General features: G+C 37.5%; 1 protein-coding gene across 6 annotated transcripts; it reads right to left on the reverse strand.

The window, feature by feature from the left end:
• Positions 1-1,064: 1,064 nt before the first annotated feature.
• On the reverse strand, positions 1,065-25,399 carry PAIP1 (poly(A) binding protein interacting protein 1). 6 transcript variants are annotated; one of them, XM_027709254.1, is made up of 12 exons: positions 25,280-25,399; positions 23,832-23,948; positions 20,308-20,489; positions 14,943-15,131; positions 12,973-13,085; positions 10,657-10,768; positions 9,188-9,313; positions 6,943-7,049; positions 5,404-5,521; positions 5,217-5,271; positions 4,526-4,619; positions 1,065-2,462 (listed from the first exon to the last, which is right to left on the reverse strand). In XM_027709254.1, exons 2-12 carry the CDS (start codon positions 23,860-23,862, stop codon positions 2,369-2,371), a joined length of 1,221 nt encoding a protein of 406 aa, XP_027565055.1. In that variant the 5' UTR covers positions 23,863-23,948; positions 25,280-25,399; the 3' UTR covers positions 1,065-2,368. The 6 variants fall into 6 exon arrangements, with proteins under 6 accessions (XP_027565055.1, XP_027565057.1, XP_027565056.1 ...); XM_027709256.1 differs by having other exon boundaries at positions 25,276-25,385; XM_027709255.1 differs by having other exon boundaries at positions 23,832-23,950; positions 25,285-25,374.
• Between the last annotated feature and the right edge of the window lie 66 nt (positions 25,400-25,465).

The raw sequence follows: 25,465 nt of genomic DNA on the forward strand, positions 1-25,465 counted from the left end.
CTTGAAATGCGTAAATGCTAAAATCAGGTGAAATAATCTTAAAGACTCATTTCTATCATACACAGAACAATGGGCAATTAAAAGTGGGCAGACAAGCAGAAAAGGGTGATTCTGACAATCAGAAACCTGCTGCTTTGTGTTGCTCTCCTCACATCTCATTCCACCGTCACTAATTTGTATTAAACTTCTGTGAGATATAAGACAAGTAAGAATGACTTAAGTGTTTAACGAAAAGATTATGGTGTGTTCCTTATGCAGTAGGACAGAGTTATAACTAATTTTTCCCTACTGCAGTAATGGCTTAAAGCTCTTACCAAGCTTCACAGGTACAGAGACAGCAAACTTCTCCACTACTTTGAACAAAAGTCTCACTTCATGATTTTTCAGTATTTCTGGTGGAGGGAAAAGCTTATGTTGCAAACTTGACCTCAGTTGCTTCATATATACAAATTCCTAGTTCTCAACATTTTAATAACACAGGATGATTTGGCACACTTCTTATCTATGTGCAAGATGTACTGTCTCCACAAGCTGACCGAGTACATCTGGAACCTGAGAGCTACTTTACAGAAAGACTCATCACGACAGATGCAAAACAAATATGAAAAGTGAAGTCCCTCTAAGTCACTATTACTTAACTGTAAAGCATATATGGGACTTTTAAAAGGCTCAAATTCCTTGGGACTTTTACTTTTGAGTAAATATGTTTTCCAGAAGACATCTGCTTATAAGGTCAGCAGAAAGTCTGACCTATATTTGGATTACAAACTTTGTATGAAAATTATGGTCAATGAGCAAATGCATGTATGAAAATCAGCTAATTTTCACATTTCTAGTTTCTGGATTTCAGTCTAAAGACTTTGAAATGCTAATACAGTCCTTAGGACCATACTGCCTTTTAATAAATTTTATTTTTCCAGTGAGTATTAAAAGATTATTAAGAGTCTCTGCCACTGTGTACTTTGAAGAAAAAAAAGGAGTGTTGGGCAAAGGAGCAATAGAAGGTCAAAATTAATTTTTGTTTTAAAGCAAAAGGACAAGGTAGTGAAATTATACCAAAGGAAACAAAGCTAGTTGAATTTTATTTTCCAAAACCCCAACCTAAATAAGTATGTTAAATAACCATCCAAAAAACAGTGTTCACTGTATTAGCAGATGCACAACTTATTTAATCAAACAAATAACAGTGAAATATTGTCAGAATTATTTACATGCATATTTACAATGTGTGTTCTTTATAGTAGCAAATTTCTGGGAATACTTGCGTCTGTTCTTGGTAAGTTTTTCTACTCAGTCTAACCAGTATAGGTAACAGGAAACAAACTGAGTTTGGCAATAAAACCAGTGGAGCATCCTAGGAAAACTAACATGATTATATGGGGTCCAAAAAAGAGCAGTTGGCTTCAGAATGTTAACATTTATGAAATAAATGAATTTACTCCAATTACAAAATTAAATCAAACTACATAAAATTAGAAGAATAAAGGAAGTTACAAGCGTTGCCAGAAGGTTAGACATGTTAGATACATTATTGAAAACAAAAAAAAAAAGAAGAAAAAAGAGCACTGCATGTATGCTTGAGAAGCATGGATTCAAACATAACCACATTATTGTAGTCTTGAAGAACACAACAAATTACAGCATAGTTTTTGCTTGTAAATTTGAAAATGAGCTTATCTGAACCAAAGATCTTGAAAGCACCCCACTTCCAAAATACTGCTTGCTTTTTCCACGTATCAACATATAACATTTATTCCAGGGGAAAAAAAAAAAAAGTCCAGACCTCACCCATACATGTTTTGGAAGAGTAATAAAACAGAAATAAACAAAACAAAAATCCATACGCAAAACAAAACTCTCACAAAACACTTCTCATGATTGTGATCTACAAAAAAAATTAATTTTTTCCTTATTTCAATCACACTCTTCTTGGGGGGAAGGGAAGGAATCAAATACAACATATATGGTATATGGTAAATAGAATGAGTATATCCCCAATATATACTAAAGCAAACAAGCAAGCAAATTCAGATCATTATTCTTTCCCTTTCTCCCTCAAGGGAAATTTTATGGGGCAATTCCCCATTAAACTTTAATTTCAATTATAACTTCTAAATCATTTTTATTGCAGCCAAAACATTGTTCAAAAAACATTATTCATAAAATAAACTATGATATATACACAACATTTTAAGTTACAGGGCATAAGTTTACAATTTTTGGCAGATTCTGTTAAATAAAATGGAAATTGTATAACTTTAGTACTTGAGGAAACTAAAGTTCCTCATTTTGGTACAAATATTTTTTGTCCCCTGTATTCTAACTATACCTAAACAAGTTTAATAAACTAACATTAATATGTAACATCTCACTGTTTTCTCTCATGTTCTGATTCTAGACAGAATTTTTCATATGCTTCTTCAATTTCTGGATCCATCTCATCATCAATCTCATCAAAATACCTAAAGAAAAAAGAAATCACCAAAGGTGTTAAGTTTACATACAGACTTTGAAAACCATTTGTGTAGATGTCAAGAATAAAACAAAGCTTTATAAATGACAGTATGTATGACATTATTTTTAAAGGGGATGAAGAAGAAAAAATAATGGGTACTAGGAAAACAAATAAACAGAAACCTCAAAGCAGCATAGATGTGTACAAATACCTACAGTGTTTGTCCCCTTTTTAGATCTTCTGCTGCCCAGTTTAAAAGACAGAACTAGTTCTCAATATGATAGAAAGCACAATCATGCAATCCAACCTTCCCAAAATTTACTAACGCATCTATACTGATATATTTACAAAAAACATAATTACCAACATATTAGCATGGTCAACATGCTAGCTCAAGGAATATGTTTATATAGAAACCCTGTGCTCCTGTTTGTTCATATTTAAAAGGAGGCTCCCTATTGCACCTGCGTTATACTACCTTGTATTACAGGGTAGCTGGACTTTCAGAAAAGATCAGTCTTATTTAGGTCAAAGGAAAGACTGGATCCCATTAATTATGTAAGTATTGCACACAGAGGAGACTAACACAGCGTTTCAAAATAAAGCCAGGGAGTGATGGGCATCACTTCAGCTTCTTTCCCCCCACAGTATATTGGGAAGTAACTTGTGTGTTCCCTGTTTTCTCCATATCCAACTCTCATGTCCTAACCATAGACTAGGACAATAGAGTTGTAGCTTGAACATGATAGTGTATGTAATTCTAAACAGTCTTAAAAAATTGAGTCAGCAGCTACTGACTCTCCAGAGGTGTGCATTAATTTCAGGTGTTCAGTTTACTACTTTCTGTGTCTCAGTTCTGAACAGCGGAATCAGCATGTCTGATCTGCACAGAGGCCATAAATGTGTTTCACAGAAAACCTCAGCAAGCCATAGAAAATGTGTATGAAAAGGTTTTTTACTCCAGCTTGTGCACTGAAAAAGCAATCTACATATTTATTTGTTCCTTTTTTCTTGCAGAAGTGTAGCCTGCAGAAGGCAGAATCCTCACACAGAACCCTCCTCCCTGATGTCAATCATGAGAAATAGCTGACAGAGAATCAGCAGACATTTGTCACACTTTTCTTAAGCCTTCAACAAAGAAGGTTACAGAGTCACCTTGCTTTAAAGTTGACTCAGAGTCACTCTTTGGATTTGCTGTGTTTTTAACTGCTGTCTGTTCCAATTTGCATTTATTCTTCTAAGCACAGAGGTTCACATGCGTCTTTTTTTGATACCTCTGTATAAGCTTGTTGATTTCTGATGACATCTCTTATTTATCTTCCGAAGTTGCCACTCCCCACAGTTAGGCACAATCTAAAAGTTTTCTAATTTCCTAACACAAATATCAATCCAGGCTTGCACTCTTACCACACATAAACACAACACTGAACATGTTCTTGGGTATCAAATCATGATATGAAAGTCCTTCTCTGTGAGTCCAAAGCTCAGAACAATTTATTTTAGACCATATTCTTTTACTTATTTTACATATTTCTTTCTTATAAACTGACACTAGAAAAGTCAGACTACATTTTCACCTATTGCTTCCCCCTTTGCTTTCCTTGCTCTACAGGAATACTGAAAAGCTCTTTAATTCAAGCACTCTTGTGCTGAGGAGAGGAACTTAAATTCCTTCCTTTGAAAGACTAAAAATTCAGTAATTACCTCTAACTGAGATGTTTATGTACATCAGTCAAATGAATTTAGGTTGCCTCACTAGAAACACTTCAAGGCTTGGTGCTTCATTTTGATTGCAAATTTTTTTGAAATGCAGACGTTTGTTTGTATATGTGCATAAATATTTGAAATGTAACTATCCTACTGAAGTGGGTACATATGAAATTGGTTTCAAACTTGTGTGATTACAATCCAGTTTACACCCAAACAAACACTTCCACTGTAGAACTAAGTAACAATTATCTTATTTAATTTCACTTTTGTCAAGATTGGAATCCTAATTCTGCAGCATCACAGAATCACAGTAAAAATAATTATTATTAAAAAATTACATCCCTAAAAAAGAAAACATACATATCCCCAGGTCCTGATAGATCTGCTCCATTTTCTTCATAATATGGAAACAAATCCTCTCTTTCAAGCAGCTCTTGGTATTCTTCTTGATAATCTGGTGAAGTAAAAATAAGATTGAGTAACTAGAAGACTAATCCTCTAAATTAATATACATCTATAAACTTTGAAAATAGGTTAACGATACCATAAATGTCATGAAGCATGTTAACAGGAAAAACTCCCCCTACAATGTTTTCTCAGGACATGATTTGACCTTTAAGACTGATGCCTAACTTCCCACAAACTGTAAAGGTAGTGACAGATGTCTTTACATCAAATGATGCCATGCCACATTGTGCTCAGATTACAGATGACAAAGAAATGAAGGAATAAAATCCCTTTTACCACAAACAATGGATAAACAGTAGAAGATTTGAATATTTCTGGCTTCCTGGAGAGACTGAATGCTGAGGACTATGGCACAAATTCTTCTGAACTGTATGAACTCAAATGCACATTCTCTATTTCAAACATCTTACCTTCTTTTAATGCAGAATAAAGCATGTGTTCCACAAAACCAGGAATTCAGACAGATTTTTGTCTTGTAAGTTGTCTAAGTTTCAGATGTTTGAAGAACTTCAACAAGCCATAAACTTAACTACAACTTTTTGAAGATGATTGAGAAGGCAGGTAAACTAAACTTGTGACATACCTGGGTCTGCTGCAGTGAAAGGAACACCATCAGATGTGTAAAATGTTGGCTCATTCTAAGAATAAAGTCAAACAGAAGGTTATACGTATTCAGAGACAGCTGTTTGTAGTTTTGAGTAATGTGACTATTTATGAATCAAATTAAATTCACATTAATTTAAGAAACTGAAATGTCCATGTATTCTTACCATAAAATAGTTGGGGTCATTTTCAGGGGTAGCTTCTGTATGTGAAGTTGTTCCATGAACTCTACCCCAGTTACTAGATCGCAGTTCTACTAGTTTCAGAAGCTTATGTTTCACATCTCTGAAATAAAGAAAACCACTACAAAAGTTACAATGTTTTGTGCCAAGCAAGAAATTGGGCTTCTCTTACTGTGCAATACAAGATAGTTAAATCACTCCAAAAAATGTTCTAGAAAGGACAAAATTTGGTCCAATCTGCAGAAAATTTTAAGTTAAATTCTTCACCTGCAAGTATAGATGCTTTATGTGTCAATTTTGAGATACTCACCCTCTCCGCTTTCTCTGCTGTTAAGTAAGGAGCTCATATGAAAAAGGAAATTGTTATAGTTTTTATTGGGATACCGCACCTTGCAACACAAGCTGGGGAACAAATCCTTTTCTGATAAAAGGAAAATACTGGGAGTAACAGGGGGATGATCTTCAAATTTTACTTCAGCCATTTATTCTATGCTCCCAACTTCAGCCCTCCTCATTGTACTGAAATGTGGTAGTTAACAGTGAGAAATAATGTCCCCAGTACATTAGATACCTACACCAATTTCATCCCTAAAATAAGAGAAATTGCCTTCTTTTAAGCAAGTCTATGGAGAAGAGTCTCATTAAGGAATACATAAAAAAATAAAATTTTTTATTGTTTTTTAAATTCAAATGAGTTTGCTGTTCTGTGTCTTTGAAATCTCAGCTTGTGCCATCAATTTTGATTCCTGAAAGCAAAATTTTTCTCATCCTCCTTGGGGGCAGCTCAGTTACAACCCATAAGATATGAGCTACCTCTTGGCCTCCCCTCCATATGGCAAGAGATCAGTGTCTGAACCTACTACAGGTTTTTAGTGAGTTTGCAAGAAGTTGAGGATGAAGCACAGCAGAATCAGACAACATCATGCACACAGTTGATTGGTCAGCCACTAGTACATTACTAATATGTTAGTCAACCACTCATTTTTTTCCAGACCACAATAAAGACCTTGGCAAAAAGATGTGTTATCCAGAAGAAAAACAAAACCACAAAGCATATTTCATTTTGCCTCTACATTTATAGTGATTTGTAGGTATTTGATACTGCTACATATTTAATACTGTTTGTATATACTTAATGCTGTTACATTCAGATTTAAAAGTATAAACTATGAGATATGGCCACTATTGTTTCTTTGTATATACTTGCATTTAGACCGTAAAGCACTTATGGAAGATTTCAAGACCTAAAAGGTTAAAAAAAAATAAAAATAGAGTGGAATATGCACCTCTGTTAAAAGAAAAAAAAAACCAAAAAACCCTCCACAAAACAAAACCAAAAATCCACACACCTCTTCAACTGAAAAATACCTTTTCTTTTTTTACATGGGAAATGACCCAAACATCATGTTATTTTTAGTAAATAAAAGTAAAGATAATTTTTTGGACCTGTTCATTATTCTTGAAGATTTTCAAGTTGTTCTGTTCAATATAAACAAAACACTGCACGTAAGTTTATCTTCTCACCTGCTACAGCTTGCATCCAACACAACATTTTCAATTCTCTGAATCACTTCCTCCATATCATTCTTTCCTTTTTCTTTCCAGGCATCTTCTAAAACTGAGCCTGTCAACTAAAGACAAAGGATTAGTATTTTTTTTAAAGAAAATTAGAAAACCTTAATAAACTGGCAACTTAAGAGATTCTGTAACAATTCACGACGCTTAGATGCATTAGGTGACTACCTGAGGGCTGAAGCACCCCATTGCCTACATCTCTTTGTTAAACAGATTAATAGATCTCATAATAGTTTATTTTAAACTACAGACAGCATAGTAACTCTATGTCCAGTAGAGGTATATGTTACCTAGAAGTTCACAACCACTTTTTTCAGTCTTGAAATATGATTTTGAAACAACTCTGCAGTGACAGCAGTCAAATCTTACTTGATTTAAGTGCATACTATGACAAAGGAAACCTTATTTTTGCAGCTGATGCCACCAGCTTACGTGAGAACAAATACTTTAATAAACTGTAGAAACATTGCAGTCAACTTGACTAGCATCACAGAGAATTTCATCTGGGTGTATATATAGAGGAGACCAGAGTCATCTGATCAAGCCACCCCAAACTTTAATACATAAAGTCTGTGAAGCTAAAGCTGCTGTTGAGAAAGCTTTAGCAGCAGTCTAAAGCACAGAACTGCTGTGGATGAAAGCTTTTTACTACAGGAATAGGTACTTCATTGAGTATTTTAGTATTTATAACTTCAAGACTTAAGTAAGAAAAAAACTGGTTTGCCACTAGGACCAAAGTTAATGGTAATCCCTGATCTTCTCACCATAAATATTACATGATAGAAAATGCTTGAAATGGCACCTGATGATACAAAGGGATAAAATCCTAAGATAAATGCAAGATATATTGGTCAGCATTTGTTTGGTATTCACACTATTCTACTGTTGTCCTACCTTGATCCTAGATAATTAGATAATAGCATCAAGAAGATTCATTAAAAATAAATATTGTACAGCAAAAAGGTGAAAAACTGTATCACTGTATTAAAATGAAAAGATAAGACCCTTATTGCTTTAGTAGTAAAACCAAGGTTTTATGAGATAGCCTAGTCCAGCTACATGTGAACTCAACATTTGTAGATACTGTAAGACACCAGAAAATATGTGCATTAAAAAAGAGTCTCTATGTTCTGTAAGACCTTTTAATACTGTAGTGTGTCAGAATGATCTAGATCACTCTTGTTTTTTTTCAGAATGAATGCTGTCAAGCCAAATCTCCACCTTCATTGGAAAATGACTGAAAAACAGCACTGCAAAACTTCCTGAAGTGTTGGAAAAGGTTCTTCAGTGGGCCTTGCCCTCAGGGAAGCACTGTCAATGTAATGACTGACCACAGGAGCGAATGTGCTCATTGAGCACAACCTCACACTTGCAATGAAGCAATCTGCTTAAACATCCAAACATCAAATGAAGGTTTTAAATTGAAAATATCTCTCTTCCTTACTTTCTATTTACCATATCAAAAGAAGCTGTCAGAATTGAAATTCAAGCCAGAAGAGGCTGAGAAACAGTGGAGAGTGAGGAAGGGTAAAGAATGAGGAGAAACAAACAAGTCAACCAAAAATCTTCAGAAAAAAATGTCTAGCACTTAACTTTCATTCCTAAAATAAACTGTGTTTTTCCAACTATGAGTATAATAATACCAGTGAAGATAAAAGTTTCTCCCTGCATAAAAGGTAATATTTTTTTTTTTTAAAAAGTAAACTTACTATCAAAGAGGTTTGTTTTCATCATGAAAGACAAATATATATATTTCTATAACAGTAACGACACAGACAAAACAGAATAAAACAACAGATATCAAGAATCTTTTGCAAAAAAGTGGACCCTAATTGCCCAGTGTCCTTCAGAACATACAACACACCCGAGATTCCACAATTCATCCAAGCTGGTTAGTTTTCTCCCACACCAGAAGCAGCCAAATGAGACCTGAAGGGACTGCTTACTCCTTTGAACCTTAGCTTCAGTTTTATTTCTCTTGTTCATACACAAATGGCCTTGAATTCACTTTTAGAGCATCACTTTACTTTTCTTACTGGCTCAATTTTCTAATGATATTAAGGAAAACAAAAGTAGTTTGCTCTGCTAATGATGTAATGCATAAAACTCTATAAATACTTCCTCATTTGCAGTTTACCCTGCTGTTCCCCAAAGCTAGGAAGGTTAAAAACCCATGATTATAGTACTGTCTCACCTTCAGGAGTTTCACTGCACATATCAAATTACTGTCCACAGGATTAGAGAAGAGTGCATTTAGTAATTCCCGAAGGCCTTCTTGAAGAATTTCTGCTCGTGTTACCTGTCCCCTCGTTCCTTTAATCTGAAAAATACATATTAAAAAAACCCCCCACATTTAAAAGACTTGAGTTTTAAAAATTAGTCTAGGCACATTTTCTCTTTTCAATGCTGTGTGGTTTGTTTTGTGATCAACATAGTTGATCTCCACACTGGGAAGAACATGCTAAATACTGCAATCATTTTAGAATGCAGATTTTCACAGAATCATAGAATGGTTTTGGGTTAGAAGGGACCTTAAAGATCATCTAGATCATCCTCGACCTGCTGGCCACACTTCTAGTACTATCTAGTACTTTAAGTACTATCCTTACAATTCTGAAATAATAATGTGTGCCTAGCATTTGTTTCTCTGCTAACAAATTGCTAAGAAAAGCTATCAAATGCCTCCCCAATGGTCCACCAAATATCAAATTCTCAAAACCCCATGCTCTTTTCCACACTACATTATGTATTTTTTACAGCTGTGGTGGCTTACTTCCAGAAGGCATTCTTTATGTATTTAAAAAATTACAGAAAATGGTTTAAACATAAATGGTATACTCCACAGAGTATGGTAAACTCCAAAAATGGACAACTCCCTCTCCTTCAAACTCTTTGCACATCTTTCTTTTTTCCTTCTAGCAAGTGAAAAGTAGATTTCAAAGACCACTTGCAAACAGAAATTAAAGAGTCAGAGAATGATTTTCCTCATGGCAGCAGAACATTTTTATAGTGTCTGCTTAAATCAAACCATTGAAATAATCAAGTCAAAAGTACACTACAGCACTTAGTGAATTTGGTGAATACACAGCTGTAAAAGAAAATTCTGTAGACTTTTTTGTACATATCACAAATACAGAAAACCAATACAAGATTTCATGCTTCATGCATAAGCCATGGAGTCAATCAGCAGAAGAAATATGTTTAAAGGTCTCAATTTTTAATTTGTCATTTTGAGGATTTCCACATCTTTCTCAAGGGTTTGTTAACACCTCCTATTAATGTCTTAATGCTGATTTACATGGGTTATTGATCCTGATCTGCTTCTGCTAGGCTGTAACATTTCGCATGTTGGTTTAAGTATAGTCATATGGGGGTTTTGCCAGTAAAAGAAAATGTCAAAAGCTTTATTTCAGAGGTGTTTTATGGTCAGTTCTTTCTATGAATTCTTACACTTTAATTTCTATACACTTATCTTCTAATGATTTTTTTTGATTGTTTGTATGTTTCTTGGACAAATGCTTTATAATGAAACTGTTCTAAAGTTCTTTTACTTTACTCCCCTCTGCTTTAAAAAAACACCTCAAAGTATTTCAGTTCAGTGTTTACCTAAAAACAAAACAAAAAAATAACGAAGAACCAATTGACATACAATTTTCTTCTTACCTCTAAGTTAAGGTAAAGTTCAGCTAAGAACAGCACAAAGGAATGAAATTGTTTTTTAGTAGCCTCGTCACCTTTGGTAGCTTCATTTCTGTTTTCATACTCTGTTCGACACCTGTAAATATTAAAACAAAATCATATAATCTATAACCATTCTAACATATGTAACGTGCTACTCAAATATTGAAGGGAATGATGAGAACTTATGACCTGCATGAAAATTGTTACATGCTGAATGCTGGGGAGTGTGATATGTGAGGGATATGAGGCCTTCACAAAGGAACAGTGGATTTTCATCCCTTTAGACAATACATATGATTACATGATTATGTGTTTAAGCAGTAAGATATCTGATGCAGCAAAATGAAATAGAGCAATTTACAACACGTAGAAATGAAGACAGTTCAATAATTTATACATTAGAACATCAGTTGAGAATGTGTAACACTAGCACAGGCAGTCAAATGTCCACAGAAATAGACACGTTCCCCCCTTCAGGACGCTGCCCATGTTGTCTTAGATGCCTTTACACTTATTTAATAAATTCTTTATCTCACCATTTTAAATGACAGTGATACACAATTCAGGACACTGAGCTGAGGGGTGCAAGTGATATTCCAGAGGGAAGGGATGGCACAGGATGGGATCTTGACAGGTTTGAAAGGTGGCCTGTGCAACTCATGAAGTTCAACAAGGCCAAGTGTAACATTCTGCACATGTGTCAGGGCAATTCCAAGCACAAGTACAGACTGGGCAAAGAAGTGGTTGAGAACAGCCCTGTGGAGAAGGACTTGGGGGTGTTGGTTGATGAGAAGTTCAACATGACAGTAACACACTTGCGGCACAGAAAGCCAACCATGTCCTGGGCTGCATCCAAAGCAGCGTGGCCAGCTGGACAGGAGATTCTACTCTGCTCTCATGAGACCCCAACTGGAGCACTGCATCCAGCTCTGGGGTCACCAACATAAGGACACAGACACGTTGAGCAAGTCTGGATGAGAGGCATTAAGTTGATCATAGGGCCCGAGCACCCTTCCTATGAAGACAGGCTGAGAGATTTGGGGTTGTTCAGCCTGGAGAAGAGAAGGCTTTGGTGACACCTTCCAGTACCTTCCAGTACCTACAAAGAGCCTACAAGAAAGCCGGAGATGGACTTTTCACAAGGGCATGTAGTGATAGGACAAGAGGGAATGGCTTCAAACTTAAAGAGGGCAGGTTTAGATTAGATACTAGGAAGAAATTCTTCACTCTGAGGGTGGTGAGGCACTGGAACAGGTTGCCCGGAGAAGTTGTGGATGCCCCATCCCTGGAAAGTGCTCAGGGCCAGGTGGAGTGGGGCTTTGAGCAACCTGGTCTTGTGGGAGGTTCCCTGCCCATAGGAGGGGTGTTGGAACTAGATGATCTTTAAGGTCCCTTCCAACTCAAACCACTCTATCATTTAAATATAAACACACAGGATTAAGACAGTATGGCAATGAAGTAATTTTTCTAGTATTCAGCAACTGTGCCAAAACTATACAAGTTTAAATGGCAGTCCAAAAACAAATTTAAAAAATAATTGAGATAAAAGGAAGGCCAGACAAATTCTAATGTATTCTCAGTGATTGTGTAATGGATTCAAAAACAGTGGAGAAATTGAGAAATCTAAAGAGCTGAAATTTCAGGTAGTAACTTTGCTGAGAAACAGAAGAGGATCTCTCTGTGGTCATATTGTAGGGTTGTTTATCTGCACACACCCTCTCTCCTCTCAATTTCATCCATATTAGCAACAAAAACCTAAGCAACTTTGAATTCATGGCTTCAGGGTGCTAAAATGAATGTTATCTACTAGGTTTGCTTAGGAACCAGGAAATCCAACATACCTAGGGATTTCCTTTCATTTCCAAGTAACACACAGAGTTAAAAAAACCAAAAGCATTAATTTTGAAAGCAATGAAACAAGGGGAAAATGAGTATTTTCAGTCTGTGTATGTCCTGGTTTTAGCTGTTGCTTTGCAGTGTTTACATTACATCAAGGACTTTTCTGCTTCTCATCCTGCCCCACCAGTGAGGAGGCTGGGGTGGCACAAGCAGACAGTCAGGAGAACTGACCTCAAGTGACCACAGGGATGTCCCATTCCACGTGGCCTCATGCTCAGCATATAAACTTGGGATAAAGCTGGCTGGGGTCTGCTGTTCAGGAACTGGCTGGGCATGGGTGGGTGGAGTGGGTGGTGAGCAACTGCATGGTGCTTCATTTGTTTTGTATATACTAATTCTTTACAAAACAGAAAGATATGTAAGAGAGTAACAGGCTTCAAGTGACCTGCTGATACTGACCTTTGAAGTAACAACTGTCGGAAGTTCCCACTTTGTGGACTAATGGTTAGATGGTGAGATAGATAGTTACACAACCGTGCTCCCATGTAGGAAAAATTTGGGACAGATGTGGCCTTCCGAAATAAAAATGGAAAAATAAATTATTCATAAAACTAATGATTAAGCTATCAGGAAATACCTTTAAAAGCTTCTTTGAAATCTGTGCTTAGTTACAGTTGATTAGACAACTGAAGAGCAGAAGAGTAATGATTAACAATTACTATTTGCCATGTTCATTTTGTATCTCATCAACACTTCACTATATGCATTTCAGCACTTAAAAGTTCATTTTACTGTGATTTTGTGGCTCTAAGAAAACAATCACCATTATGCCATATATCTTCAACTCTACTTCTGCATTGTGACCTACAGCCAAAGAGTGTCTGAAGGTCACTTACAAACTCTTATACAAAAAGCAACACTGGACATTGAAACACTTTTTCAAAGACACATACTTTCTCAAGGAGCAGTGTAAACCTGCTTAGTTGGGTTAAATTAACATCACTAAAGCAGACACATATAAACTTCAGCAATTTTAATCGTTTTGTGATAAGCCAGGAAACAAGTATCTGGGCTTCTGCTCAACACAGAATAATAATAAGCGTAGTTGACTTACGCTTAAACACTATCCTACCCTGACATACAACAAATCTAAAATTAGATACTTTGGGATAGTAGCACAGCTTTTTTGTGCTAAGTTGTATTTTTCACATAATTTCAGACTGGTAACACTGGGCTTCTCAGCTGAGGAAGACACAGTAAACCCTAATGCTGGACTTGTTTTTAAGTTACATTAGATGAGAGTCAATGTATTTAAAATACAAGAAGTTAAAAATAGCATAAATTCCTCTTTTTTTCTTCAGTGAACTTATATGGAATATTTTCATCCTTTTATAACTATCGTCCATGGGTTCAAATAAAGGATGGGAATGAAGTAATTCTTCTAGTATTCAGCAACTGATGCTGTCAAACACCACACAGATGATCTTAATGTCTAACTAAACTGTCTTCAATTAAATGTGCATTAATTTTGTATAATAATGAGAAACTTGAAATTCTACAGTTCTGTACAATGGCCAACCAGTCATTCCACTTTTACATACCCCAGATTAAAATATTCTGCAGGTATCTGCTCTTGAATAAAAGTCTGCATTCAAGGTAGAACTTGAAAGCAACAAACCCATGAAAGGGTGAGACACCCAATGTAATAAATAGCAAGCAGAAGCGTGGCTTCATTCTATGCAGTGAGCCCAAAAGACAGCAACAGCAGCTCATTTGCTAAGCAACACATATTAAGCTGTTCTTTCCAATGGCTCCCCCAATTAGTACAGAGTTCAGCTCAAGGTCTCTGTCCTCATTTCCATGGCCATCAATGGGACTGGATCTAGTTACCCTCAGATGAGCTTTCCTCTTCTCCAGTTATGCTGTTCCGAAATAGGTATATTCCAAATTAAAGCAAAAAACCTGTCAATAAAGAACCATTTCCCAAGGGGTGATGTGTACAGTAGGTATGAACTTATTTTTTTTAAATACCAAGGAATTAAGAATATTTTAGGATTATGAAGAATTTTTTTTGCAGGATAGAATGAAAAGGTACAAGTCTGACATTGATTAAGAGTTTCAAATATAACCTTCTTTAATTAAACACCATAACTTCAACTGTAGAATTTTACCGAGATCTACAAATACATAAAAAAGGAAGCAGCAAGCTGGGGAAGTGTATACAAGATAGGTAACCCACATTTGAGCTACCATTTCAACTTATTGAGCAAAATCTTTCCCTGTATGTTTCAGTCTGAAAGGGGGGGGGGGGAATCAAACCATTAAAATACTACACAAGTACAATGAGCTAACAAATAATACTGGCACACATTCTTGGACACTATGTAACAGAGGCATATCTTTGTTATAAGACAGAATACACAGACTACCTGCTGGTAGATGAGTTCAACAAGTTCTTGTAAAGCTTCATCTGTAGTGACCCAGCCATTCAGTGCCTCAGCAAAATGCTCTATTTCAGTTTCAAAACAACCTGGCTGCTCGGTGAGGTGATTTAGGAAGTCTTGTACATATTCTGCTAAAGTCAGATAGCCATCGTATCTATCTTCAAAGGAAGAATCCTGTAGAAGTGAAAGAATATACCAACCTCTTAAGAAGAACCTTGAAAAATGCTGTCACACTATCTCCAGAAGTAACTGTACAGCCCCCAGTTTTGAGTCTCTGCATACTGATTACACAGTGCACTTCAACTTTTTTACAGAGCACAGACCTCACCATATCACAAAGCTCTTGTAGTCTGAACATCTTAACCAGGTATTTTAGAGACATTAGGGTCTTCCAGCAAAACACATCAAAAGAGGGATTAAACAGAAATCAGTTTTCCAAGTTGAGTGCAAGATTAACTAACAAAGTAAGTATCTGTTAAGGGTAGGACTACCAGACCGAGGCTCAACACCCATTCCTGATGTGCACACAAAATGTATTGTGGACACATGAACTGTAGAAGTAAAAAACTGAAAATCTGAAACAAAGTATTTTGGACTTAGTGTGTACAGTGCTCCAAAAGAAGGGGAAGAAATTGAAGAAATACAATAAATATGGTGTCGTGTTCCCATGTAGAAAGTATAACCAGGAAAACTGATATTTTAAAGTCAGCATATTTGCAGCACTTGGCAATAGATGAAAGATTACAAGGCATGAAATGAAACTATTCAAATGGCATTGCATTCATTTGCAGCTACTGAGGTTAAAAACCAGACAGTAAACACACCTGTTCCCTAAAGAAAGGAGTGGCTAGCCCAATATCACTTCATCAATGCCTATGCTCCTACTGATGGGACAGAGGAATGATGATTCTGTCCATTCAAAAATGAATGTATATAAGTATCTAATGTCAATACTGTTACAAATTATTATGATGTGATATATTAGAGGAATAGCGAAAAAAAGCAGCACAATTTGTGATGTCACTAGTAGAAACACAGTACAAATAATTCACTTTGTCACACTACACAAATGATTGTGAAAAGCATCTCATAGATTTCAGAAGTGTCAGACAAAGCCTGAAAAGTGACTGCTAAAAAGTAACTTACAATTAGCAATTCAAGACATAAGAGTAACAAAGAATATCAGAATTCTCAACTGATCTACTATTTAAAAATGTTTAAAGTGTAGTATCTACTGCAATGAAAAAATGAGCTAAAATGATTAAAGACTCCTTCTTTACATAGTGTACATAGAGTAACAAGGTTTATAAGTATATTCTTCCTCTCCCTTAATGAGGGGTTTTCATTTACTATATCTTCAAAATGCCTCCATCTCTCCTCTACTGTGAAGCAACATGGATCTGTGAAAATTTTTATCTCAGTATGAACTGTGAGAAAGACAGATACACACTGCTGAAAATCAAGTACTGACATTAATTTCATGACTTGTGAAGAATGCGTGGGAAAAAAAGCAGACTTTCCAAAATTCCCCAGATAAGGTTATACAACTCTAAGCTAGTGAGGTGGGGGACACATTGATGTAACAACAGTAAAACTAGAAAGATTTCCTATGATGTTTAATTAAGCAGAATATTTGCTCAGTTAATATACTAAAGACTAAGTAATTTAATGCTGCCCATCAGAAATAGGAAAAAAAATATGGGTTTATGGAAATAATAGTAAACTGTTACTACCCACAAGGATAAAGCCTTCAACAACATGATCTGAGCTGAGGATTGAAGCACAGGAATTTTGGAGGTCCTTTTCAACCTAAAGTATTCTATGATTCTAATGGATTAGAGCTCATAAAACCAAAAAGTAAAGGCTAACAGGCATAATGTGTGACTTGCTAAACACTCCATGTTGCTAAAGGAAATCAACTTTTACAAGGTAACTTCAGACAGCCCAGTAAGAGTTCTGTACAATAAACTTAAAACTATTTTATTCCACAGCACTATTACATTACTGTGCAGCTAGTGCAGCTTATTCATATACAGCTGAACTAGCATCTCTGCAAACAACCTGTTTGAAGACTCTCCAGCCAGGCTTAAGAGCATGCAATTGCTGTAGCTAATAAAAGAAGCTGCTCTTTCTGACAGTCCTCAGATTGTTATGAGATCCCCATCAGCAGAGAGGAAGGTATCTTCCTCTCATACACACTTAGTAAGAATTCAGTCTTGGAGGAGAATGAATGTAAGGGACCCTAGTACCATTTGGTGTACTGGTGTCCCCGTATACTCCTACTTCCTACAATTTTGTAATTAATTGGCTAAACACAGAGGCTAAACTCTGTGCCATGTTCATATATCTGTACTAATTATGCGACTTCAAAAGAAGCCTAGGTTTTAGTATTTATGCTAGGGAACTGAACAAATGGGAGAGAAAAATGAGCAATCCAAATATGATAATAAAGTTGTATATTGCTAAATTACTTACACTTGATACTTTAAAAACTAACTGAATTTAGCCCAGTGACTTCTAGACATAAACTATGTGCATTTCTCATTGTCAGATTTTAAGATTTAACATAAAGATAGCATCATGCACTGTATCAACGCAAGAAAAATACAGCAAATGGCTCTTGCATATTTTTAGCAAAAGTTGGCTAACAGAAACCTGCAAGATTACACACTCATTACAAATCTATGATTCCAAGCCATGGAAGTCGACCAGAAATTTTTCATTAATATCAGTAGTTTCTCCATCAAGCCAGCGCTAATTCTTCTCCCTAATGTTTGAGAGCTATAGGATGGGATCCTGGATTATTCACAACAAAGGGGTCACCAATTAAAAGATTATAGGTTTGCTTCTCTTCTATTAAGTGTCACTTCACAAGTTTACAGACATAAGAATAGAAGACTAAATAGGTACTAAAACTCCTCTGATTTACATAAAGATAAAACAGAAATTCTACAGAAAAGATTCATGAGCCAAATCTGCTCTTGGAGTCAGTTTCTGTACATATGCTGGTTACCATTTTCCTCTATCTAGTAAATTCACATTTTCACTTAGGAACTTAGTAACTAATCATTGATTTGATTTCTCTTTGGACTTCGTTGGAACGAGCTTTTTTTCCTTCAGATTATATGCACTTAACAAGTTTACAATAAAGTTATTGCAAATTCAAGTACTAAGACTGTTGCATATACAAAACAACCTGTGCATGCTGAACGAGGTTAAGTGCCATTCTTATGCTTGGCCTTCTTTTGGAAACTAATTGAAATTAAAAAAAAAGGCAGGAGGGAAGGATTGTGGAATCCTAAAATAATAAAAGTCTCACTCCTCAAACTATTAAGTGAGAGCATCATTATGCCCTTCTCTAGTCTACTGTAGACACCTACAATTTCTGATGGGTTGGACCCTGTATGCAAACAGAATTTCGTGAAGGCCTTTCTCCAAAGCCCTGGTAAAGTTCTTCTGAAAATTCTAGTAAGCATTGTATGCTGTACCTCTTAAACTATCTTCACAGGTAATAGATAGTTTTGAGTATCAGAACTGACTGGAAATAACTGATCTAATAATCAAGTGTTATATGGACACATATGGTAATTATAATAATGTACAATCAAATAATAAATCAGCACTATTTCCAAAACAATAAACGTTTAATAGCAAAACCACTGTATATTTTATATGAGAAATTCAAGTTTTCAGACATAAAAATTCTGGGGAACTTATAAATGAAAGCTAAAAAGTACTAATTTTAATTCAGAGAAAGAGAAAAGTTTCTCAAAACCTTGTCTTGATTCAAATTTTAAAAACTCATGGTCAAAATCTGTGTAATAATAAAGTGTGCTAAAATTTCCTATTTTTACTGCAAGTGAGGCCAGTTTATGAAATTAATTCAGTCATTAAAGTAAAAAACCCAATATTTTGTAACAGCAAAGGATGAAAGTCTGAAATAACACTGTTTTATGCCTAGTACATTCTGATTAAAGTTCCTGCAACATACTTTCAAATATGCATTCTAGGTTTTGCTAACATTTCAAGAGGTATTTTTATTAACAGATGAGTCACATTCATAGCATATTCCAACAACATAGCAATCAGGAACTCCCACATGCTTGTGTGTTTTTGCAAAACAGCTGAAAAGCAACATTGTTGGCCTTGAAACTTTGCAATTTTAAGTGAGCACTATGTATACCATTCAAAAGGGCCTTTTTTTTTTTTTGTCTTGAAACTAAAATATTTTTTTTTAGAAACCATGTAACCTCTACTGGGGCAAAGTAGTTATTTTTCCCCTAGATTCACTGAAGCATATTCACATTGGCATTTTGTTAACAGTTCTATATTGGCAGTAGGCTTGTATTATCCAGGAGAGTAATCATATTCAGTAAGCTGATAAAGCTGGTAACATAAAGGTAACATCAATTTTACTGGTGAGGTAAAGATTTCAAAACACCAAACCCCCACATTTAGCATTCAAATAAAATATTTTTGTACAGGTTATTAAAAAATCTATTTGCTTCATCATCGTTGTTTTTTATCACTTGATTGTATTTGTAAAAGTAATAGTTCCCACCTGTTTGGCTATAGTACCAGAGTTTGCCCGCTTGTGTAACAAAATGATATTCCAAGAATTCACACAGATCTTCCCTGGTGTAGAACTACTGAAGCAGCAACATGGAAGACAATGGAGCAGAAAGTAAAAGTACCAACTTCATGATGCATCTACAATATTGATCCAAAATCACCTTTAGTCTAGCTGGAAATATACTTCCAATTAGGTGTGTGGGTAAGTAACTGCTAGTAATGAGTATAACCTTATTTTTTTGTCCTTTGGTGATACAATGCCACTGAAGAAATTAAAAGACACATGATGATACACTGACTTAGGCAGTCACGACGAATCACAGGAAATTCAGGAAAAGCAAAGCCTGTGCTCATAAAAGCTAAAGTTCAAGCTTTCCCCCGCACCTTCTTCAAAAACCTGTGAACTCTACATAAAAATGCAGTATAGCTTTTAATGAAAATGCAGCGTAGATGTCACTACAACAGAGACAGTCACCAAAAAACCAGCTTACTCTCATGCTAGATGTAACCAATGCTTGGTGTAACCAACAAGGAATGTGGTTACCTCCAGCAAGCCTTGGCAAAATATCCCACACTAAAGGCTCCCATGTACACCATAATATTTGCCCATTACCACTTAACGTTCTGGCTGCGACTCTGGAGGTTATTGTGACAATTTTTGCAGTCTCTTCAGCAAATGCAAAATTGAAATTATCTGATATAAAAGATCTCAAGAAAACACTGTTAACTGGAATATAAGCACATAGGCATATACTAAGGAAGATGCTAAAACACTCACTGTGAAATTCTGATTGAAATTCTGGTTGTACCCTGGTGGATAAAATTCAGGCGCTTTAACAGACAGCTTTGATGTTACCACAGAAGCCACAGTCAACTGAGGTTCAGTCATTTCTGGTCCAGAATCAAGAACTGAAACTTTATCTTCTGATCCAGATGGAAATCCAGTCTTTTGCAGGTGTTCTGAAAAATTTTTGTTAACAACTTGTCTTAGAAATCACTAAACTAGTATGTATTCACACAGAGTAAACCCAGAATATATTTTTACTTCAAATATAATTTTTCTGTAAATGTACTTTCAAGTTTACTTTAAATACATAGTTTTTATTATTTTTCTTAAATAAGGTAAAGTTTTCATTTGAGCACACTCTAGATGTCTTTCTATGTGATGGAAAGTGAAGGGGACCAAAAAAAAGGGAGAAGGAAAAGAAAGAAAAAAAAGAGCTCTTCTCTCCTGTGAAAACACGTTTTCTGAAAGAGCTAACCTAAGTAACTAGTAAATCTGCTTATGGTACGTTTGCTCATCCTGCGGTTTTTCATAGATTTCAAATACAAATTCAAGACTTTGGAAGGTTAATAAATGAAATAAATTTTTAGGAACTTATTTTTAACAAAATGCTCAGAGACACTTAGCTATCATTGTTCTCATACACCATTTGCCAAAACATCCAGTTTAAGGTGTTTTTAAAATGATATTTTCCAAACATATCATTAGAGATTAGCTCATAAGTTTATCGAAAACAGAACCTGATACCTTCCTGAAAAAGCTGACCGACAGACAGTGCTTTGTGTTACTGTTGGGTTGGGTTTATTTTTGCGCAAACCTTTAGGCTGGAGTTCTTCGATAGGGGGAAGGCTGAGACCATCTGTGGTCAGATTAACAGATGGATAAAAAGCACACTCAGATGTGGGAGAACAGAGGCAGGGGGAAGGACAGAGAGTGTTGCAAGCAGCTGCACTACATCACACCTTTACCTGGGCCAGGTCCATAACCCAGTCTCCTGGTTTCAGCTGGGACAGAGTTAATTTTCTCCTTAGTAGCTGGTACAGTGCTGTGTTTTGGATTCAGTATGAGACTAATCAGTCAACATGCTGATGTTCTGGGTATCGCTAAACAGTGCTTAATTTAAATCACGGACTTTCACTTTCCCATGCTCTGATAACAAGAAGGTGCACAAAAAGCCGGGAGGCAGCATAGACCAGACAACTGACCTGGACTGACCAAAGGGACAGTCCATTCCATAGAATGCGATGTTCAGTGTATAAACTGTTGGGGGGGGGGGGAGGGGTCGGCCAGGAGTTGCCGCTGCTAGGGGATGGGCTGGGCATCGGTCAGCAGGTAGTGGGCGACTCTGCTACGCACCACTTGTTTCTCTTCGGTTTCATTCCTCTCACCCCTCCCTAGTCAACCAGGTGTCCCCCGGCTCCCCAGGGCTTCTCACTCCGACCCGGCCTCAGCGCGGTGCACGGCTCGGGTACTTAGGAACAGGACCACCTTCCCGCGGACAGGTGCCGGTGCCCCCGCGCCGCTCAACCCCCGTGCGGCGCCGCCAGGAGCCGGGCAGGTGCCCCAGGAAAAAGGAAGAGGGGGGAGGGTGGTCCATACCAGCCTTCCCGGTGCCCAGCGGCGCCGTCTTCGGAGGCCTCAATGGTTCCTGCTGCGGGAAGAGGCCGCCCGCTTGGTGCTGCTGCTCCTCGGCCGAGCCCGAGCCGCGGGCAGCGCTGACCCCGGGGCAGGCCCCGCCGCTGCCGCTCTCCGACGCGCCCCCTCCCCGGCCCGGGCCACGGCTGGCCCGGGGCGCCCGCTCGAAACTCTCCGACATGCTGAGGCCGGCGGCTCGGGCGCTCATGGGAGGGAGGGAGCGGGGCGGGGGCCCGCGGGGGGCGGGCGGAGCGCGGGCCCGCCCCGGGCCCGCCCGGCCGCTGCACTTTCGGTTTCGCGCTGCTGCCGCGCCTGTCCCCCGGACCCGCGGCAGCCTGGAAATGGTGTTTCCAAAGCCGCGATATTCTCTGGGATTGATCTCCCCTCGGGGAAAGCGGGCGAGGTGGCCGTAACAGGGCCAAGGCTTCGGCTACAGCAGCAGAGCTGTAGCCACAGGTGCATCGCGCCACGCTGCGCACGCACAGCTGTTTCCAGCAGAAAGGGGTGGGAAAGCTGTGGGTGAAATTCTAAATTTAACGTGACGAAGTTAAGTCTCCAACATGACCACATTATTGTACAGTTAGGGATACTTAATATAAATGTGTTTGCCAAGAACAATGTGTTTTCATGTATAATTTATGTATGATGTGGTAACAAATGCTCTTCTGATTTAATTTTTAAAACCACCTTCCATGCCAAGAAGAACAGACTGAAAAAGATGGTCCATGTAACGCATTTTTCTAATATTATCATGTTAACTGTGAATGATCCAACTCACATGTGCACTTACAATTTAATTCTTCTATTTTTGTTCAATTTCAGTCCAGAGTCTTGCTCTACTTGTTCTGCAAACTCCAGATCACAATCTGCTTTCAAGATGAGGAGGGCAACTATGATCTGGGGTGCCCCAAATATACCTCAGCTGATCCTGCTGGCAGTGTTTGTGTTTTGTCTCCCTGAACAGTCTGATCTTTGCTGACCTTGCCACCCGTTCCTGCCAAAAAGTCAAAAGGTTGTGTGGTGTTGGGTCAAATTCTGTTCACCACTCATGAGAGAATGAAAAAATAGGCAAGTATGTATGAAAGGTTTTTAAAAAAATCAGAACAGCGCTGTCTTGTATTTAAAAAAAAAACTGGATTGTAAAATGGTGCCTTTAAGAGTTCCTACTTTTTTTAGGAATGTTTACTATTACATGTTACCATTTTCAATTTTTAACAGGGGGAGGGGTAGGGTGTAACATATTTTTTACTTCCCCAAAGCATGAATTGAACTGATTTTTGTTGAGATAAAAAGGTGGCCAGACATTAATGGTGACACAAGTTAAAATTAATGAGGCTTATGGGAACACTGTTCCTAGGCAACCCCTTCTGAAAGTAAAGAATGGTAAAATAACATACCTATACTCTGTGACTGGAATGAGAGACAATGCAGGAGGTTCTGTCAGAGTCTTGTGTAAACAATTGTCACAACTAACTTAAGGAGTATTACCAATCCTTTAAATATCACAAATTAGTTACTAAAATATCTATATTACAAATATTCAGTGTTCTTGTGTTATTTTAGCTCTAGTTTTAAAGCCTATATTGTGACCTCTGTCCCCATCTGTAGACTTTACCTTACCAGGAGGTAAAAAAAGCTTGTATTAATGTGAAAAAGAAAGTTGAAATTCTGCATCATTATATACTGCAACCACTTTTCAATATGCCAATTTTTCAAGAAAGCAAATCTTACTCTTTAAGGTATACACCTATGAGGAATTAAATGCCTCAGGTTATCATTATTTAACCAGAAAACTTTTCACCTTTGGTCATAAATATGAATTCTTTTCACTTAGCAGATATTCTATATTATCTTAATTTAATGACTGTTTGGCAACTACTTACCACTTAGAGTGGAATGTGATCCCAAGTCCATATTTTTCTTACAGATGCACTACTGAAGTTTGCATGAGAACAGTTGTGTTTGACTGGGAATCCAATTTCTCCTCCCTAATTAGACATCTAAAACAAAGTTAAGAAAAATAATCAGAGAGTTAATTTCAAAATTACAATACCTGAACACTGCCTACAATAGTATACCCCTTTAGACTGCTAAAACATTCTAAGCAGAATGGCCTGAGTAGCTGAAGTCCTGTCAATTGCTACAAGCCTCTGAGACCAAACAGCAGAACACTGAGATCCCTAAGCTAGCAAAACATATCCTAAGCACTCAATGACTGGATTAAACCTTCACCAAAGGCCATTAGGAGCACTTCTAAGTATCCACTAGGAGTTACCCACTTTGTCCTAAGAGTCTTACCTAATAGTCTGAAACAGTTCAGAACCAATACTGCACACACCTTTGATGCCAGGTGTTGAGAAACCACACACTGCAACCTTGTCACTATTCAGAACCCAGGCATTTTTACATACTTCTGTTTGGGGTTTTTTTAATGCTGATAACATATAATAATTAGGAAAAAAGAGAGGGCTAATTCTAGCTTTTAAAATGGAATTAATAACTGAATTATGCCGATCTCTATCATACTGATGAGGCTTTTATTGGACTATGGGCCCAACGGTTATTGAGCCCAAAACATAAAGCACAGGTATAACTTATTTAAAAGCACCATAGTGAACATGTAGTAGTAGAGTATCCTAATAATATCCCTCAGAGACTCATGTTTTCAGTGTTTATCTTCAGTGTGTTAAACCTGGAAGTTTTAACTTCAGTTAAAACCTGGAAGCTGTGTGACAGCTCCAGCAATGTGTATTTTGCGTGAGCAGTGACACAGACTTAAATAAAAAAAAAATTAAAAAAAGAAAAAAGAAAAAAACACGCCTAACTGATGCCTGAAAACCACAGATTGTGTGAAGTAAGATAACATATGAAGGATCGTATGAAGTTAGACAACATATGCAGGCAATGGCCAGCCTGGGTGGTTGTCCTCTGGAACTGCCTCTCCAACCACGTGCTCTCTTCATCCAGCCATGCATTATTTGCACAGCTACAGAATCACAGAATCAATTTACAGGTTGGAAAAGACCTCTGCGATCATCGAGTCCAACCTATGATCGAACAGAACATCACCATGTCAACGAGACCATGGCATGAGTGCTACGTCCAGTCTTTCCTTAAACACCTCCAGGGACGGTGACTCCACCACCTCCCTGGGCAGCTCATTCCAGTGTCTAACCACCCTTTCTGTGAAGAAATTCCTCCTGATGTCCAAAGCTGCCACAGCTCATTTCCTCTTACCCTCCCTTACCGCATCTACCACCTCAAGTCCAACACTTCGCTGCTTTATCATGCATTTTTAAGAAGTAACAATAATGGAGGGGACACCACCTACGTGCTGTGGCGTTAGTCCCACGTCCAGCACGCGTCTCTTCGCCAGCCTCGACCTTCCCCTCCTGGCACCAGTCAGCCACCGCCGGCTGGGCACGGTTATCCCCCTATCCCGGGCTCCCGCTGCCGTCGCCGCGGGCTCGCCCAGCACCGCGAGAGCCCCCCGCCACCGCCCCTCACACGCCGCGTG

The sequence above is a fragment of the Neopelma chrysocephalum genome, unplaced genomic scaffold, assembly GCF_003984885.1.
Source record: "Neopelma chrysocephalum unplaced genomic scaffold, ASM398488v2 Primary Assembly neopelma1_96710, whole genome shotgun sequence".
Classification (NCBI taxonomy): Eukaryota; Metazoa; Chordata; class Aves; order Passeriformes; family Pipridae; genus Neopelma; species Neopelma chrysocephalum.